Source organism: Cherax quadricarinatus, chromosome 4 (genome assembly GCF_038502225.1).
Source record: "Cherax quadricarinatus isolate ZL_2023a chromosome 4, ASM3850222v1, whole genome shotgun sequence".
Lineage (NCBI taxonomy): Eukaryota > Metazoa > Arthropoda > Malacostraca > Decapoda > Parastacidae > Cherax > Cherax quadricarinatus.
In genome coordinates this window covers 38,647,529-38,667,128 of record NC_091295.1, presented here as the reverse complement: position 1 = coordinate 38,667,128, position 19,600 = coordinate 38,647,529, and the positions used below count along the sequence as shown (strand labels likewise).

General features: G+C 39.3%; 1 protein-coding gene across 1 annotated transcript in view; it reads right to left on the bottom strand.

Moving 5' to 3' along the window:
• LOC128684563 (phosphatidylinositol 5-phosphate 4-kinase type-2 alpha) overlaps positions 1-16,598 on the bottom strand; it is a gene marked incomplete at its 5' end in the record, with an annotated part of 42,676 nt that extends 26,078 nt beyond the window's left edge. Inside the window, 5 exon segments of the mRNA XM_053770824.2 lie at positions 8,181-8,313; positions 10,092-10,205; positions 12,715-12,883; positions 14,198-14,328; positions 16,460-16,598. Of these exon segments, the coding sequence (XP_053626799.2) occupies positions 8,181-8,313; positions 10,092-10,205; positions 12,715-12,883; positions 14,198-14,328; positions 16,460-16,598 (686 nt within the window).
• Positions 16,599-19,600: the final 3,002 nt, after the last annotated feature.

Sequence of the window (19,600 nt, the reverse complement as noted above, 5' to 3'; positions counted from 1 at the left end):
TGTATAGAAAGGGGTTTAGTTATAGGTAATACATATTTTAAGAAAAAGAGGATAAATAAGTATACAAGATATGATGTAGGGCGAAATGACAGTAGTTTGTTGGATTATGTATTGGTAGATAAAAGACTGTTGAGTAGACTTCAGGATGTACATGTTTATAGAGGGGCCACAGATATATCAGATCACTTTCTAGTTGTAGCTACACTGAGAGTAAAAGGTAGATGGGATACAAGGAGAATAGAAGCATCAGGGAAGAGAGAGGTGAAGGTTTATAAACTAAAAGAGGAGGCAGTTAGGGTAAGATATAAGCAGCTATTGGAGGATAGATGGGCTAATGAGAGCATAGGCAATGGGGTCAAAGAGGTATGGGGTAGGCTTAAAAATGTAGTGTTAGAGTGTTCAGCAGAAGTTTGTGGTTACAGGAAAGTGGGTGCGGGAAGGAAGAGGAGCGATTGGTGGAATGATGATGTAAAGAGAGTAGTAAGGGAGAAAAAGTTAGCATATGAGAAGTTTTTACAAAGTAGAAGTGATGAAAGGTGGGAAGAGTATATGGAGAAAAAGAGAGAGGTTATGAGAGTGGTGAAGCAATGTAAAAAGAGAGCAAATAAGAGAGTGGGTGAGATGTTATCAACAAATTTTGTTGAAAATAAGAAAAAGTTTTGGAGTGAGATTAACAAGTTAAGGAAGCCTAGAGAACAAATGGATTTGTCAGTTAAAAATAGGAGAGGAGAGTTATTAAATGGAGAGTTAGTGGTATTGGGAAGATGGAGGGAATATTTTGAGGAATTGTTAAATGTTGATGAAGATAGGGAAGCTGTGATTTCGTGTATAGGGCAAGGAGGAATAACATCTTGTATGAGTGAGGAAGAGCCAGTTGTGAGTGTGGGGGAAGTTCGTGAGGCAGTAGGTAAAATGAAAGGGGGTAAGGCAGCCGGAATTGATGGGATAAAGATAGAAATGTTAAAAGCAGGTGGGGATATAGTTTTGGAGTGGTTGGTGCAATTATTTAATAAATGTATAGAAGAGGGTAAGGTACCTAGGGATTGGCAGAGAGCATGCATAGTTCCTTTGTATAAAGGCAAAGGGGACAAAAGAGAGTGCAAAAATTATAGGGGGATAAGTCTGTTGAGTCCTCCATGGGGAAGTGGAACAGAATTCTTCCTCCGTAAGCCATGCGTGTTGTAAGAGGCGACTAAAATGCCGGGAGCAAGGGGCTAGTAACCCCTTCTCCTGTATATATTACTAAATTTAAAAAGAGAAACTTCAGTTTTTTCTTTTGGGCCACCCCGCCTCGGTGGGATACTGCTGGTATGTTGAAAGAAAGAAGAAGTCGTCTGTTGAGTATACCTGGTAAAGTGTATGGTAGAGTTATTATTGAAAGAATTAAGAGTAAGATGGAGAATAGGATAGCAGATGAACAAGGAGGCTTTAGGAAAGGTAGGGGGTGTGTGGACCAGGTGTTTACAGTGAAACATATAAGTGAACAGTATTTAGATAAGGCTAAAGAGGTCTTTGTGGCATTTAGGGATTTGGAAAAGGCGTATGACAGGGTGGATAGGGGGACAATGTGGCAGATGTTGCAGGTGTATGGTGTAAGAGGTAGGTTACTGAAAGCAGTGAAGAGTTTTTACGAGGATAGTGAGGCTCAAGTTAGAGTATGTAGGAAAGAGGGAAATTATTTCCCAGTAAAAGTAGGCCTTAGACAAGGATGTGTGATGTCACCGTGGTTGTTTAATATATTTATAGATGGGGTTGTAAGAGAAGTACAGTGGACCCCCGCTTAACGATCACCTCCTAATGTGACCAATTATGTAAGTGTATTTATATAAGTGCGTTTGTACGTGTATGTTTGGGGGTCTGAAATGGACTAATCTACTTCACAATATTCCTTATGGGAACAAATTCGGTCAGTACTGGCACCTGAACATACTTCTGGAATGAAAAAATATCGTTAATCGGGGGTCCACTGTAAATGCGAGGGTCTTGGCAAGAGGCGTGGAGTTAAGATAAAGAATCACACAAAGTGGGAGTTGTCACAGTTGCTCTTTGCTGATGACACTGTGCTCTTGGGAGATTCTGAAGAGAAGTTGCAGAGATTGATGGATGAATTTGGTAGGGTGTGCAAAAGAAGAAAATTAAAAGTGAATACAGGAAAGAGTAAGGTAATGAGGATAACAAAAAGATTAGGTGATGAAAGATTGGATATCAGATTGGAGGGAGAGAGTATGGAGGAGGTGAATGTATTCAGATATTTGGGAGTGGACATGTCAGCAGATGGGTCTATGAAAGATGAGGTGAATCATAGAATTGATGAGGGAAAAAAAGTGAGTGGTGCACTTAGGAGTCTGTGGAGACAAAGAACTTTGTCCTTGGAGGCAAAGAGGGAAATGTATGAGAGTATAGTTTTACCAACGCTCTTATATGGGTGTGAAGCATGGGTGATGAATGTTGCAGCGAGGAGAAGGCTGGAGGCAGTGGAGATGTCATGTATGAGGGCAATGTGTGGTGTGAATATAATGCAGAGAACTCGTAGTTTGGAAGTTAGGAGGAGGTGCGGGATTACCAAAACTGTTGTCCAGAGGGCTGAGGAAGGGTTGTTGAGGTGGTTCGGGCATGTAGAGAGAATGGAGCGAAACAGAGTGACTTCAAGAGTGTATCAGTCTGTAGTGGAAGGAAGGCGGGGTAGGGGTCGGCCTAGGAAAGGTTGGAGGGAGGGGGTAAAGGAGGTTTTGTGTGCGAGGGGCTTGGACTTCCAGCAGGCAAGCATGAGCGTGTTTGATGGGAGTGAATGGAGACAAATGGTTTCTAATATTTGACGTGCTGTTGGAGTGTGAGCAAAGTAACATTTATGAAGGGGTTCAGGGAAACCGGCAGGCCGGACTTGAGTCCTGGAGATGGGAAGTACAGTGCCTGCACTCTGAAGGAGGGGTGTTAATGTTGCAGTTTAAAAACTGGCAAGACAGTGAGGGAGTGAATGATGGTGAAAGTTTTTCTTTTTCGGGCCACCCTGCCTTGGTGGGAATCAGCCGGTGTGATAATAATAAAATAATAATAAAAATATATATATATATATATATATATATATATATATATATATATATATATATATATATATATATATATATATATATATATATATACAGTGGACTCTCGCACACCGTTGGCATCACATAACGTTAAATCCGCATACCGATACATTTTATTGCTAAAATTTTGCCTCACATACAGCTAAAAAACTCGCTCAACGCTATTGGTCCGAGAGGCGTCTAATGTGCGGCCTGAGCCAGCCTCACATGTTCCGCCGGTGGCATTGTTTACAAGCCAGCCTCCGTGGTAACATCCAAGCATACAATCGGAACATTTCGTATTATTACAGCGTTTTTGGTGATTTCATCTGCAAAATAAGTGACCATGGATCCCAAGAAAGCTTCTAGCGCTAACCCTGTGGTAAAAAGGGTGAGAAATACTATCATACCACAGTCAACTGCTGCTACACCATGGTCAGCTGTTGCTGGACCAGTCAGCTGCTGCTGCACCACGATCAGCTGTTGCTGGACCAGTCAGCTGTTGCTGGATCAGTCAGCTGCTGCTGCACCATGGTCAGCTGTTGCTGGACCAGTCAGCTGTTGCTGGATCAGTCAGCTGCTGCTGCACCATGTTCAGCTGTTGCTGGACCAGTCAGCTGTTGCTGGATCAGTCAGCTGCTGCAGCACCATGGTCAGCTATTGCTGGACCAGTCAGCTGTTGTTGGATCAGTCAGCTGCTGCTGCACCACAGTCAGCTGTTGCTGGGCCAGTCAGCTGTTGCTGGACCAGTCAGCTGTTGCTGGATCAGTCAGCTGCTGCTGCACCATGATCAGCTGTTGCTTGACCAGTCAGCTGTTACTGGATCAGTCAGCTGCTGCTGCACCATGTTCAGCTGTTGCTGGACCAGTCAGCTGTTGCTGGATCAGTCAGCTGCTGCTGCACCACGGTCAGCTGTTGCTGGACCAGTCAGCTGTTGCTGGACCAGTCAGCTGTTGCTGGATCAGTCAGCTGCTGCCGCACCACGATCAGCTGTTGCTGGACCAGTCAGCTGTTGCTGGATCAGTCAGCTGCTGCTGCACCACGTTCAGCTGTTGCTGGACCAGTCAGCTGTTGTTGGATCAGTCAGCTGCTGCTGCACCACAGTCAGCTGTTGCTGGGCCAGTCAGCTGTTGCTGGACCAGTCAGCTGTTGCTGGATCAGTCAGCTGCTGTTGCACCACCATCAGCTGTTTCTGAACATGACTCGTCCCGAACCTGTCCGTCCAGCCTGAGCGCCTGCCTTGCCGTCATTGTTTACAAGCCAGGGTGGCTGGTTGCATGCATACATTCGATACATTTTGTATTATTCCATTATTTATAGTGCTTGTTACTGCTAAATAAGCCACCATGGGCCCAAAGAAAACTTCTAGTGCCAACCCTGTAGTAAAAAGGGTGATAAATACTATCATACCACAGTCAGCTGCTGCTGCACCAAGGTCAGCTGTTACTGGACCAGTCAGCTGTTGCTGCACCACAGCTGCTGCTGCACCATGGTCAGCTGTTGCTGCACCACAGCTGCTGCTGCACCATGGTCAGCTGTTGCTGCACCACAGCTGCTGCTGCACCATGGTCAGCTGTTGCTGCACTACAACTGCTGCTGCACTATGGTCAGCTGTTGCTACACCACAGCTGCTGCTGCACCATGGTCAGCTGCTGCTGCACCATGGTCAGCTGCTGCTGCACCACAGTCAGCTGTTGTTGTTGCTGCACCACCATCAACTGTATTAATCGAAGATGTGGAGAGTGTGTTGTTGGTGTGGCTTAACGTGAAACAATTACCGAGAAACGATTAACCCCGGAGGGTTAGCCACCCAGGATAACCCAAGAAAGTCAGTGCATCATCAAGGACTGTAACTTATTTCCATTTGGGTCCTTAATCTTGTCCCCCAGGATGCGACCCACAACAATTGACTAACACCCAGGTGAACAGGAAAAAATGCCTGGAACTAGTGCTCATATTGGTGAGGTTAGTGGGGAGGATGTGGAAGAGTTGCTGGAGGAGGACAATGAAGAACTAACCACTGATGAGCTGCTAGATCATCTTCAACAGTAAGAGGCCACACCTGAGGAAACTGCTCCGGAGGAGGGGATAGAGAAATTGAAGAAGTTGCCTACTTCAAAGATTAAGGAAATGTGTGCAATGTGGCTTAAAGTGCAAACCTTTTTGATGAAAATCACCCTCACACAGCTATTGCAAGCCGTGCTGGTGACTATTACACTGACAATGTTGTGAAACACTTTAGGAAAGTCATAAAGGAACGAGAGGTACAGGCCTCTATGGACAGATATGTTGTGCGACAGAGGTCCTGTGACTCTCAAGCTGGTCCTAGTGGCATTAAAAGAAGAAGGGAAGTAACCCCGGAAAAGGACTTGACACCTCAAGTCCTAATGGAAGGGGATTCCCCTTCTAAACACTAACACCATCCACACTCTCCCCTCCTCCCATCCCATCAATCATCACCAGATCTTCAATAAAGGTAAGTGTCATGTAACTGTGCATGTCTTCTTCAGTTTATGTGTATTAAAATTAATATTTCATGTGGTAAAAAAAATTTTTTTTCATACTTTTGGGTGTCTTGCACAGATTAATTTGATTTCCATTATTTCTTATGGGGAAAATTAATTCGCATAACGATAATTTCGCATAACAATGAGCTCTCAGGAACGGATTAATAGTGCTATGCGAGGGTCCACTGTATACATATACATATACATATATACATATACATGGATTTATGAAGGATGAGGTTAATCATAGAATTGATGAAGGAAAAAAGTGAGTGGTGCATTGAGGTATATGTGGAGGCAAAAAATGTTATCTATGGAGGCAAAGAAGGGAATGTATGAGACTATAATAATACCAACACTCTTATAAGGGTGTGAAGCTTGGGTTGTAAATGATGCAGCAAGGAGGCGGTTGGAGGCAGTGGAGATGTCCTGTCTAAGAGCAACGTGTGGTGTAAATATTATGCAGAAAATTCGGAGTGTGGAAATTAGGAGAAGGTGTGGAGTTAATAAAATGTATTAGTCAGAGGGCTGAAGAGGGTTTGTTGAGGTGGTTTGGTCATTTAGAGAGAATGGATCAAAGTAGAATGACATGGAGAGCGTATAAATCTGTAGGGGAAGGAAGGCGGGGTAGGGGTCATCCTTGAAAAGGTTGGAGGGAGGAGGTAAAGGAGGTGTTGTGGGCAAGGGGTTTGGACTTCCAGCAAGCGTGAGTGAGCGTGCTAGATAGGAGTGAATGGAGACAAATGGTATTTGGGACTTGACGATCTGTTGGAGTGTGAGCAGGGCAATACTTAGTGAAGGGATTCAGGGAAACCGGTTATTTTCATATAGTCGGACTTGAGTCCTGGAAATGGGAAGTACAATGCCTGCACTTTAAAGGAGGGGTTTGGGATATTGGCAGTTTGGAGGGATATGTTGTGTATCTTTATACATATATGCTTCTAAGCTGTTGTATTCTGAGCACCTCTGCAAAAGCAGTGATAATGTGTGAGTGTGGTGAAAGTGTTGAATGATGATGAAAGTATTTTCTTTTTGGGGATTTTCTTTCTTTTTTGGGTCACCCTGCCTCAGTGGGAGACGACCGACTTGTTGAAAAAAAAAAAAAAAAAAAAAAAAAAAATACTTCTAAACTGTTGTGTTCTGAGCACCTCTGCAAAAACAGTGATTATGTGTGAGTGAGGTGAAAGTGTTGAATGATGAAAGTATTTTCTTTTTGGGGATTTTCTTTCTCTTTGGGTCACCCTGCCTCGGTTGGAGATGGCCAACTTGTTGGAAAAAAAAAAAAAATTATACACTGTGCTGGCATGCAGGTATACATTAAAATCACTAAGAGCGTCTGATTAGTCTTGAGAACACCATATTAATAATAATAATGATATGCAATAAAAATCACTGAGGCCCACTGAATGTTGTATATTATGTTAATATAGACATTGAGGCCCACTGAATGTTGTATATTATGTTAATATAGACATTGAGGCCCACTGAATGTTGTATATTATGTTAATATAGACATTGAGGCCTACTGAATGTTGTATATTATGTTAATATAGACATTTTCTTTAATCCATCTATGATATTTTTTTCAAAATTACTTAATAAACACACTATGTAACATATAAACATGATAAATACACCCACAATAGAATAAATTAACATAAATATGAGACGTTTTTCCAGTTGTCTTGTTGGAGCGTTGGAAAGAATAACGTTTTCTCTAGTTCAACACGAAAGAAAATGTGTACACAATGGTATTACTGTAGAAAATTATTCCTTTCGTATGCTTTCACTCAGAGTGTTATTCCTCTAAAAATGGTGTATTATGTGAATATGGGAGTGTTGCTCTTTATTTATTCTACTTAACCAACATGAGGACAACTTGTACATAATGTAAGGTGTTTGTATTATGGTATAAGATTCACAGACATGGAAATGAACATGCATCAACCATAACCAGACCTGTTCGTCTGCTTGTTTACATACTACGTGTCTCACCCTACATTAAGACTACAAATATTTTAAGGTATGTAATGAGTTTACCGTATGTGTATTTTACTTTGTTTTTTTAAATGTCTACTGCTAACTTAATATACGTTAGCATAAACTTGTTATCTGGCATTTATATGCATTTAAAAGTGGAAAAAATGGCTTTCTGCTTTCCGGCGATGTCCGCTTTCCAGCAGTAGCCTGGAACCTAACCTGCTATGTAAGTGGGGCCATACTGTACATGAATGCTGTTTCTTTCATGTGGAAAAAAATTAAGAACAAAGCAAGTCAATTTATTTACCTACTCTCCGTTCACATGGACTGGTAAATAATGACATAAAAACTGTCTAGATCCTGTACAGCATCATGATGGGTCATAAATAAATGATCTCATGAAAATAAATGAGTAGGCTGTATAGTGTAGGGCTAACCATAAAGCAGATATAAAGCTCTAAACAACAGACTGATTCCATATTAATTGAAGAGAAAACTCAATTTAAGGTATCTCAAATTTGAAAACTTAAGTGAAAAATAAATATTATGATGAAGGGCCTAAAAGGGCTGCATTGGGGACATAACCATTTTACTTATCAAGATACAGTACAAAAATAAAGATATTTACTTTCATTACTCTCAATAGCATATATTTCAACATCAGGATCGATGGCTCCATTACTGGTCGCTCGTTCTCGGGCAGCTGTATTTGGCGAGTCAGGTGGAGTTGGTACACCACTACACTCATCATCATCTTCTTCCTGAGATGGACCAAGAAGAAGTATTGTACAGTATATAAGAAATATGTAACTTAACACAACTTCCACTACTTGCACACTGATTACCCGACAAATATCTTAAAATCTCACAGATGCTTAATAATTCTTGAGCGTGCCCCTACATACAGTCAGGAAGTACAAGTTACAATATTTTGACTGAAACAATTCACCTGTAACCCACAATATGGAAATAAATGTTTTGACTTGACACTTAACTTGATAATGGTCGAGAACAGACTGAAGCATTGTCTAAGCATTTATCTTCATATCATGGGTTACCAATAGTTGGAAACTAAAAATAGTACACATACATTTCTTTAACACAGTGGCCATATCCCACCAAAGTAAGGTGACCCAAAGAAGAAGAAACACTTTCACCATCATTCATTCAATCACTGATTTGCCAGAAACATGCTGACATCAAAGTTGGATAACCCTACAAACCACAACATCCTCACTCCTCCTTCAGAATGAAGCCAATGCTCTTCCCACCTCCAGGACTCATGTCTGGCTAATCATTTTCCCTGAATTCCTTCATAAATGTTAGCTTGCTCACACTGATGGAACGTCAAATCATCAGAACCACTTGCCTCCATTCATTCCTATCTAACACCCCCACCCCTCCTCCCTTTCACCCCAGATTTATACACCCTCCTGGTCATCTTATTGTGCTCTATCCTTTCAAAATGTCCTTAACACCTCAGTAACCCCTTTTCAGCCCTTTGGATAGTATTTTTAGTAACCCTACATCTCTTCCTAAAAACTATGAATTCTCTGCATAATACTCACACCACACATTGCCCTCAGACACTTCTCCACTGCCTTCAACCTAATTCTCTCTCCAACATTTAACCCTTTGAGTGCTGAGACCCATGCTCGCAAACTTGCTCAGTGTCGAAGAATTTTCAAGAAGAAAACAAAAATTCTTTTTTTCTTATGAAATGACAGAGAATCTTTTTCTGAAGATATTGATACCAAAAGCATGAAATTTGATGGAAAATTTATGGAATTATGCTCTCATGAAGTTAGCGGTCTCAGCGATATTTACACATCGGTAATTTTGTCCACTTTGAGCCCCATTTTGGGCCAATTCTTTGCTCCACTCAACCAAACTCATAGCTATTTTGCTAGAACTTCTTTTATCGACTGAGTACAAGAAACTGACCATTTACTTACTTTAACTACCCAAAAAAGTGATCAGAAATTACTAATTTGGCCAATTTCACACAAAATTCAAGAAAGGCCAATTTAAAAATAGGGGTCAGAATAAACAATGCAGACATTCCTGGCACTAAAATAACATTTTCTCTGTTCATTAGTCACATCTCCAGGTCTATCTTATATTATGCTTGCTTTTCATTTTGAATTTTTATTCACACAAAAAATAGAAGATTTATTGCTATGCAGACTACTGCATAACTGTAATAATTTTATAAATAATGTCAACCATTCATGACTGCATCTCAGACTGGATACCATATGATATATACAAATTAAAATACAAACATTCTCTATTAATAAGTATGCAATGATTTAATTTAGTGTCTTTACATTTATCTTGACTATTCTTTGTACTGAATATTTATCAATGATATTGCATGAACCATCTCCAGACTTGCCTCCTCTACTCATCTTTGAGATTGTATTGATTCTTTACTATTTTTCTATTCTTCACCTTTGCTTTGAAGTGTTTTTATGAAAATTGGTCTATTCATCTATCGTAATAATCTCTGGATTTTTAACAATATTGAAACACTTACCTCAATTGCATCCTCTTCAGATTCATTCTGCGTAACTCCATCCATCTCTGCTCGAGCTATATCATGGATTCCCAGGAGGAGTGAATAATCCATCAAATGTAGCCTCATCAAGAACTGTGAAGAAGTACCACATTTACATACAGCATACCATAACTTGTAATCAAGACTGAACATGTAAGGCTAAATTTAGTGAAAACTTGTACCATAATTAATTATACTACTCTACCAAATTGCAAGTCCTTGTTACAAAATCATTCATGCATCTCATTCTTTTTATAAAAGAATTTTTAAGTAAATATGGTTTGAACACATTAGCGACTGAGGGATACATCCTCAGTCCTTTTTTCTGCTTAGCCTCAAAACATGAAAACTACAAAAATTTTTTAAAAACAATGCTTCCTGCCTTCCAATTCCCTTCCCTCTCTTTCTCCCCTGCTGCAGAATAGTACAGTATATAGCACTTATACCTGGAACTGAGGTGTGGAGATAGTACACTAAGTGTGTTACTGGAATGGTGCAATACAGTGGACCCCCGGTATTCGATGGCATCGGTATTTGATAAATCCGGTATTCGATGCATTATATCGCAAAAAAATTTCCTCTGTACTCGATACGATTCATACGAGACCTGTCCATGTGTGGCCAGAACTGCCCCGTGTTTGCCAGTGTTTACAAGCCAGCCAGTGTGCACGCATCTAGGGATACATTCAGTACATTCCATATTATCCATATTATCACTGTGTTTGGTGCTTGTTTCTGCAAAATAAGTCACCATGGGCCCCAAGAAAGCTTCTAGTGCCAACCCTGTGGTAAAAAGGGTGAGAATTAGTATGGAAATTAAGAAAGATTTTGAAGGGTTTGGGGCTAACCCTGAGAAGCCTATGCCAGTTGTGGAATCCATTGTGTCTACTTCAAAAATTAAGGAAATGTGTGCACAGTGGGTTGAAGTGCAAACCTTTATGGATGAAGATCACCCTAACACAGCTATTGCAAGCCGTGCTGGTGACTATTACAATGACAATGTTGTGGCCCATTTTAGACAAATAGTAAAGGAACGGGAGGTACAGAGCTCTATGGACAGATTTGTTGTGCGACAGAGGTCCACTGACTCTCAAGCTGGTCCTAGTGGCATTAAAAGAAGAAGGGAAGTAACCCCGGAAAAGGACTTGCTACCTCAAGTCCTAATGGAAGGGGATTCCCCTTCTAAACACTAACACCTCTCCCCTCCTCTCATCTCATCAATCATCACCAGATCTTCATTAAAGGTAAGTGTCAATTATTTTATTGTTATTGTAATCATTCTATTGCATTAAACTTAATATTTCATGTAGTAAAATTTTTTTTTGGCATACTTTTGGGTGTCTTGCACGGATTAATTTGATTTCCATTATTTCTTATGAGGAAAATTGATTCGGTTTTCGATATTATCGGTATTCGATGAGCTCTCAGGAACAGATTAATATCGAATACCGGGGGTCCACTGTAATGTCCAAGAGAAATTCGGAAAGCTGTCGCAATTTTACACCTTCTACCTATGGAACTTTTATAACTTTTAAAATACACTAAAACTTCTCATTAAAAACAAATTGGCCAGACAAACATTAATTATCGAACATAATAATAAAAAATTATGTAATCCCATATTTTGTCTGGAGCGATAGTGTCTGGTTGTCTTTTGAAGTACCAAACTAAGTCTGCTAACTCTGACATTTATCAAATAAGGGCCAAAGAGGCCACATCCAGGACCTGTCTGTTTTAAAAGTTCCTTGAGCTGTAGACTACCTATGCTTGCTCACACATACACTTGTCATTCAGTCTCTAATTATCCCTGGATTTAAGAGAATTTTGTGTGACCTTATTAATATATTAAGTAAAGTGCAATTAACACTGGTTTTTAAAACTAGTGGTACTGCAAAGAGAAAATATGTGGTTCTCAGAATTCTACGTCTTCTCAGCCATTTGTGGCTTCTCAGCCCTTACATCTTCTCAACCATCTACATTTTCCCAGTCATCCACATTATTTTCACTAGTAGAGCTTAACAGTTCAATCAGTTCCTCTTGACTCAAAATAAAAGTTATTCTGAGTCACCACTATCAATCACAGCAGTTTGCACCTCATCTCTCCATGAAAAGATATGTAAAATTACTGTAAATTACATAGAGTACTATATAATTACTATACAGTACAATACTGTCCTGTAGTACTACAGGTTACAATACCCATATTCTTAAGTGTCCAGCTGCCTTCTGCATTAGTGGACCAAGTCCAGTACTTCAGAAGAGAACAGGACAATAATTAAATATTAATTTCATAATTTCGGATTTATGGACAAACAGCATTATTGTACACCCTTTTCCCCTATTAGTCAATGAGAGGTTTTCCTGTACTACACCATGCAGGAATAATCATGTTGGAAGATCTCATTTTTTTCCACACCAACATGGCCATACTCAACACCAGTGTCACTAAAGACCAACTGATCAACTTAAGCAGCAACAATTGAACACAAAATTTCTTAGTTACTGGTATAGTATACGAGTGCCAAGCTTTTCAGGCTACATATGTTACCAATTTATCTTGACTTCCAGTTGAGCTCAACATATGGCTACAAGACTGCCATACCTCTACATCAGCTGTAAGTGTCTCCATAAGCTGCTGTTTTGCTTCCTCACCAATGTATATTTTTGTACCATCCTTCATGAAGTCATTATCCTTTAACGTTGGTAGGTCCTTCTCAAGCTCTTTAACGGATGCTTCACGGTCAACTGTCGAGCCCTTAAGATCGTATTTCCTGAAGAAAATTGAAGCAAATTAGCAAAAAGATTCTTGATTATTAACAGTAGTTTTTTTAATATTAACATATCGGCTGCTTTCCCACCAAGGCAAGGTGGGTATATACTGTGTATACATTTTTTTACTTAATGACCTTCTCCCACCAGAGCAGGGTGAAAAAAAAAATTGAAACTTGTTCTTCATCATTCTTTCATTTGCTACCTTGCCACAAGTGGGCTGACATCACAATTCAGATTACCTGCTGACTAACATCCCCCCACCCTTCCTTCAGAGTAGCCTTAAGCCCTACCTATATTTTGGAATACTAGCCCCTGTGCTTCCCACTTCCAGAAAACAAATCTGGCTAAATGATTTCCTTATAGCATTAACCATTTTCTAGGGTTCTTTTTCCCTTGCAGCTTGGAGTTAGGCCAGCCTTCATTGCTGATTACCTGGTCAACCAGGATGTGCCTGCTAGCAGCCTGCATACCCATATAGTCATTACAAACTTCTACTCATATTCCAGTATTTTTGCTGTTAGGAGGGTGAAGAGTTGTGGGCCAAGGATGTTGACACAACATTCTCTGACTATGCCCCCGTCTTTTCACTTGGCTTATTCGACACTTCCTCCGTATCAGTCATTCCAGCAGATTTGAGAAAACTGGCAGTGAACTGAGAGTAGGTGTCACTCATATGTATGTGTACAAAATAAAATTAAAATATTTGAGAGAAAGAAAGAAAGAAAAAAAATAATTTCTGGAAAATAATTTACATCTGAAAGTTTAAAATGTTCACGTATATGGATCAGCATGTGAGAGAAATTAATGGGTTTCAAAGTGAGACATTCCTAAGTGAAAATCACAGTGACTCAGATATTCATAATTTGGGAACCTCCTGTATAGGGGTAAGGCTTAAGTTAATACTGTAATTAGATAAATTGGTGAACTTAAAACAGGATGGGAAAATTAATGGCAGGTTATGAGCAAACTGTGGGAATGTATGAGCAAAAGACAGTACTTAAATAATTAAAAAGCAGAGATCTGAAAATAAGAAAAATAACTAAAAAACTTAAGAATAAAAATTCATAGTACCATGACTGAAGCAATACACCAAAATCCCAGAGAAGAGGAACCTCATAAGATATTTTGTTAAATCTTGTACCATTCTCATGTCACAACCGGAGCAAGAAAAGCAGAAAATGCCATAAGACAATACAAACCAATAAGTCGTCATGAGGCTCCTCTCCTAAGCGCAGATTTTTGGTGAAAAAACACTTAGCATTTTTCACAAGAGACCTTTATTACAAAGCATAAGTTAGGAGCATCATAATTACTTGTGTATTTGGAGAAAAGTAGAAAAGACATTTCTCATGACAACACAGTATGTCTCAATGTTGTCTACTGTAAGGCGATACATGGCCAGATACTGCGGCAACAACGTCTTGCCATGACGGTTCACAACATACTGAAAACAAAAAATATATTAAGAATGTGCCACCTTATTCTTGAACAATATCTGATCCAAAATCATTTTTATACCATATTTAAAACAGTATGGTATATAATGAATGGTCTCTACATTTTGGCAGGCCATTTTATGACAACACTTGATCTTGTAAACATTTATGTATTAATTTGCCTCTAATCTTTCTTTCCTCTCACTTCTCATATGACCACACTGCATGCACTTCAGTGCTCTATTGTTGTACTTTTGTTAAGTCCCCTGATTATGCCACAACTTTCTAAAATAATGCAAACAAATACTGTATATCATGCAGAATAAATAATCTATACATAATGTATTATACCTTTAAATTAAATCAAATATTAACTCATGAATTATTTCATCATAAATATGAGGGGACTGATAGCCAAAATAAATCATACAAGTTTCTTCTTTCACTAACATATCAATTTGGTTTTGCCTATTGCTAAAATTTTGCACTTAGATTCATATAGCTTATGACAAGGTCAGTTAACTACATCAATTTAATGTTCAGCCAAAGCATTTATCCTCTAATGCTAATAATTTTTTTTTTCATTCTATGGCCAAATTCATACTCTGTATAAACATTATAGAATTAACAATAAACTTAACCACATGTTTTTAAAGTCATTCATTTCATGCCTAATATTAACAAAGAATAAATTAACCCTTTGACTGTCGCAACCCCAAATCCTAAAGTCTCTCTCTCTGTGTTGCAAGATTTTTGAAAAAAAACAAAAAAATTATTTTTTCTTATGAAAAGACAGAGAATCTTTTCCCAATATTAATGACACCAAAAGTATGAAATTTGGTGGAAAACTTACGGAATTACACTCTCACGAAGTTAGCAATCTCAGGGATGTTTACACATTGGCGATTTTGCCCACTTTGAGCCCTATTTTTGGTCAATTCCATTGTTCCAATCAACCAAACTCATAGCTATTTCTTTAGAACTCCATCTGTTTTATCAACTGAGTACAAGAAACCACCCATTTACCAATTTCAACTACCCAATAAAGTGGTCAGAAATTGGCAATTTGGTCAATTTCACACAAATTAAAAAAGATGCCAGTTTCAAAATAGAGTCCAGAATGAACAATGCAGACATTCCTAGAACTAAAATAACATTTTCTCTGTTCATCAGTCACATCTCCAGGCCCCTCTTATATTACTCTTGCTTTCTATTTTGAATTTTTATTCACACAAAAAATAGAAGATTTACTGTTATGCAGACTACTGCATTATTGTAATAATTGTATAAATAATGTCAACCCATTCATGACTGTGTATCAGAATGGCTAGTTGGACACTTACTGGACAAGGATGTCATTTGTTTACTCTTGAACATCGGCAAAAATTTAACATTTCCGCTAATTTGACTTCAATTTCAAGGTCCTTTTTATCGTGAAAGCAATCAACATCATCTCTAGTTCTGTAATATGTCTTCCATTCTATCAAATGAAATCAAGAAAACGAGAATACAACCATAAATACTATACAAAAATACACCTCAAAAATGGCATTTTAATCCAAAAACAAAGTCAGAGATTTTTTTTTTCATTTTGCACTGCGTGCTGCAGGATTTTTTTTTATACTGCGCACACTGACCACACTGACCCATCCCCTCACATGTGGGCCTGCTTGATTTGAAGCAGCTAGAATTTTGGAGTATAAATACGTCAAAAACGCTGGCTCGCAAGACGTATGTAGTATACATACGACCGAAACAGTCAAAGGGTTAATGTGCATGTAACATATACACCTCTGTAATGTGATCAACTTTATCCCAGGTCCTCAGGAAAATATTCATCACAGCTCTGTCTTACTCACTCACCACATAAGTCTGCTTCACTTACCAGGTAGTATACTGTACTTTGATCAGGGCATGTGGTTGATCTACTTCATCACCTATTGGATAGTATTCTTTGAACAAGTCGTATGTTTGTCCCACTTCATCCCTTACCAAATGGTATTCTTTGAGCAGGTCTTATATTTGTTCTATTTCACTTACTGGAGGGTATTCTTTGAGCAGAGCATACATTTGTTCTACTCCAATCACCCAACATTATTCTTTGATCTGGGTTTACGTCTGTTCTATTTCTTCACTTACCGGATGGTATTCTTTGAGCAGGGCATGCATTTGTTCCACTTCGTCACTAATTAGTGTTTTCACAATGTACATCTTGTCACAGGAGTTGTAGAAGCGTGCACCACTTCTCCCTGGAGAGTCTATTGCCACAGGTTGTGACCTTGGGGAGATTATCAGTCACAATTAGCAAGTAAATCTTCTGCCTCTCATATAAACAAAATACTATGCTAAAATCATACAAAAATGGCAAAGCCAACTAATTTTTTGCCCCCCCCCCAAAAAAATGCAGTGCTGACAAAATAATTATGAAATATTTTGAGAAATCTATGTTGCACTACAAATGTGTGTGTACATATATATATATATATATATATATATATATATATATATATATATATATATATATATATATATATATATATATATATATATATATATATATATATATAATATATATAATATATATACTATTTTTTTTTTTTTTTATTATCACACTGGGCGATTCCCACCAAGGCAGGGTGGCCCGAAAAAGAAAAACTTTCACCATCATTCACTCCATCACTGTCTTGCCAGAAGGGTGCTTTACACTACAGTTTTTAAACTGCAACATTAACACCCCTCCTTCAGAGTGCAGGCACTGTACTTCCCATCTCCAGGACTCAAGTCCGGCCTGCCGGTTTCCCTGAATCCCTTCATAAATGTTACTTTGCTCACACTCCAACAGCACGTCAAGTATTAAAAACCATTTGTCTCCATTCACTCCTATCAAACACGCTCACGCATGCCTGCTGGAAGTCCAAGCCCCTCGCACACAAAACCTCCTTTACCCCCTCCCTCCAACCCTTCCTAGGCCGACCCCTACCCCGCCTTCCTTCCACTACAGACTGATACACTCTTGAAGTTATTCTGTTTCGCTCCATTCTCTCTACATGTCCGAACCACCTCAACAACCCTTCCTCAGCCCTCTGGACAACAGTTTTGGTAATCCCGCACCTCCTCCTAACTTCCAAACTACGAATTCTCTGCATTATATTCACACCACACATTGCCCTCAGACATGACATCTCCACTGCCTCCAGCCTTCTCCTCGCTGCAACATTCATCACCCATGCTTCACACCCATATAAGAGCGTTGGTAAAACTATACTCTCATACATTCCCCTCTTTGCCTCCAAGGACAAAGTTCTCTGTCTCCACAGACTCCTAAGTGCACCACTCACTCTTTTTCCCTCATCAATTCTATGATTCACCTCATCTTTCATAGACCCATCCGCTGACACGTCCACTCCCAAATATCTGAATACGTTCACCTCCTCCATACTCTCTCCCTCCAATCTGATATTCAATCTTTCATCACCTAATCTTTTTGTTATCCTCATAACCTTACTCTTTCCTGTATTCACCTTTAATTTTCTTCTTTTGCACACCCTACCAAATTCATCCACCAATCTCTGCAGCTTCTCTTCAGAATCTCCCAAGAGCACAGTGTCATCAGCAAAGAGCAGCTGTGACAACTCCCACCCTGTGTGTGATTCTTTATCTTTTAACTCCACGCCTCTTGCCAAGACCCTCGCATTTACTTCTCTTACAACCCCATCTATAAATATATTAAACAACCACGGTGACATCACACATCCTTGTCTAAGGCCTACTTTTACTCGGAAAAAATTTCCCTCTTTTCTACATACTCTAACTTGAGCCTCACTATCCTCGTAAAAACTCTTCACTGCTTTCAGTAACCTACCTCCTACACCATACACTTGCAACATCTGCCACATTGCCCCCCTATCCACCCTGTCATACGCCTTTTCCAAATCCATAAATGCCACAAAGACCTCTTTAGCCTTATCTAAATACTGTTCACTTATATGTTTCACTGTAAACACCTGGTCCACACACCCCCTACCTTTCCTAAAGCCTCCTTGTTCATCTGCTATCCTATTCTCCGTCTTACTCTTAATTCTTTCAATTATAACTCTACCATACACTTTACCAGGTACACTCAACAGACTTATCCCCCTATAATTTTTGCACTCTCTTTTATCCCCTTTGCCTTTATACAAAGGAACTATGCATGCTCTCTGCCAATCCCTAGGTACCCTACCCTCTTCCATACATTTATTAAATAATTGCACCAACCACTCCAAAACTATATCCCCACCTGCTTTTAACATTTCTATCTTTATCCCATCAATCCCGGCTGCCTTACCCCCTTTCATTTTACCTACTGCCTCACGAACTTCCCCCACACTCACAACTGGCTCTTCCTCACTCCTACAAGATGTTATTCCTCCTTGCCCTATACATGAAATCACAGCTTCCCTATCTTCATCAACATTTAACAATTCCTCAAAATATTCCCTCCATCTTCCCAATACCTCTAACTCTCCATTTAATAACTCTCCTCTCCTATTTTTAACTGACAAATCCATTTGTTCTCTAGGCTTCCTTAACTTGTTAATCTCACTCCAAAACTTTTTCTTATTTTCAACAAAATTTGTTGATAACAGCTCACCCACTCTCTCATTTGCTCTCTTTTTACATTGCTTCACCACTCTCTTAACCTCTCTCTTTTTCTCCATATACTCTTCCCTCCTTGCATCACTTCTACTTTGTAAAAACTTCTCATATGCTAACTTTTTCTCCCTTACTACTCTCTTTACATCATCATTCCACCAATCGCTCCTCTTCCCTCCTGCACCCACTTTCCTGTAACCACAAACTTCTGCTGAACACTCTAACACTACATTTTTAAACCTACCCCATTCCTCTTCGACCCCATTGCCTATGCTCTCATTAGCCCATCTATCCTCCAATAGCTGTTTATATCTTACCCTAACTGCCTCCTCTTTTAGTTTATAAACCTTCACCTCTCTCTATATATTTTTTTTTTTTTTTTTTTTTTTTTTCAACAAGTCGGCCGTCTCCCACCGAGGCAGGGTGACCCAAAAAAGAAAGAAAATCCCCAAAAAGAAAATACTTTCATCATCATTCAACACTTTCACCACACTCGCACATTATCACTGTTTTTGCAGAGGTGCTCAGAATACAACAGTCTAGAAGCATAAACATATAAAGATACACAACATATCCCTCCAAACTGCCAATATCCCAAACCCCTCCTTTAAAGTGCAGGCATTGTACTTCCCATTTCCAGGACTC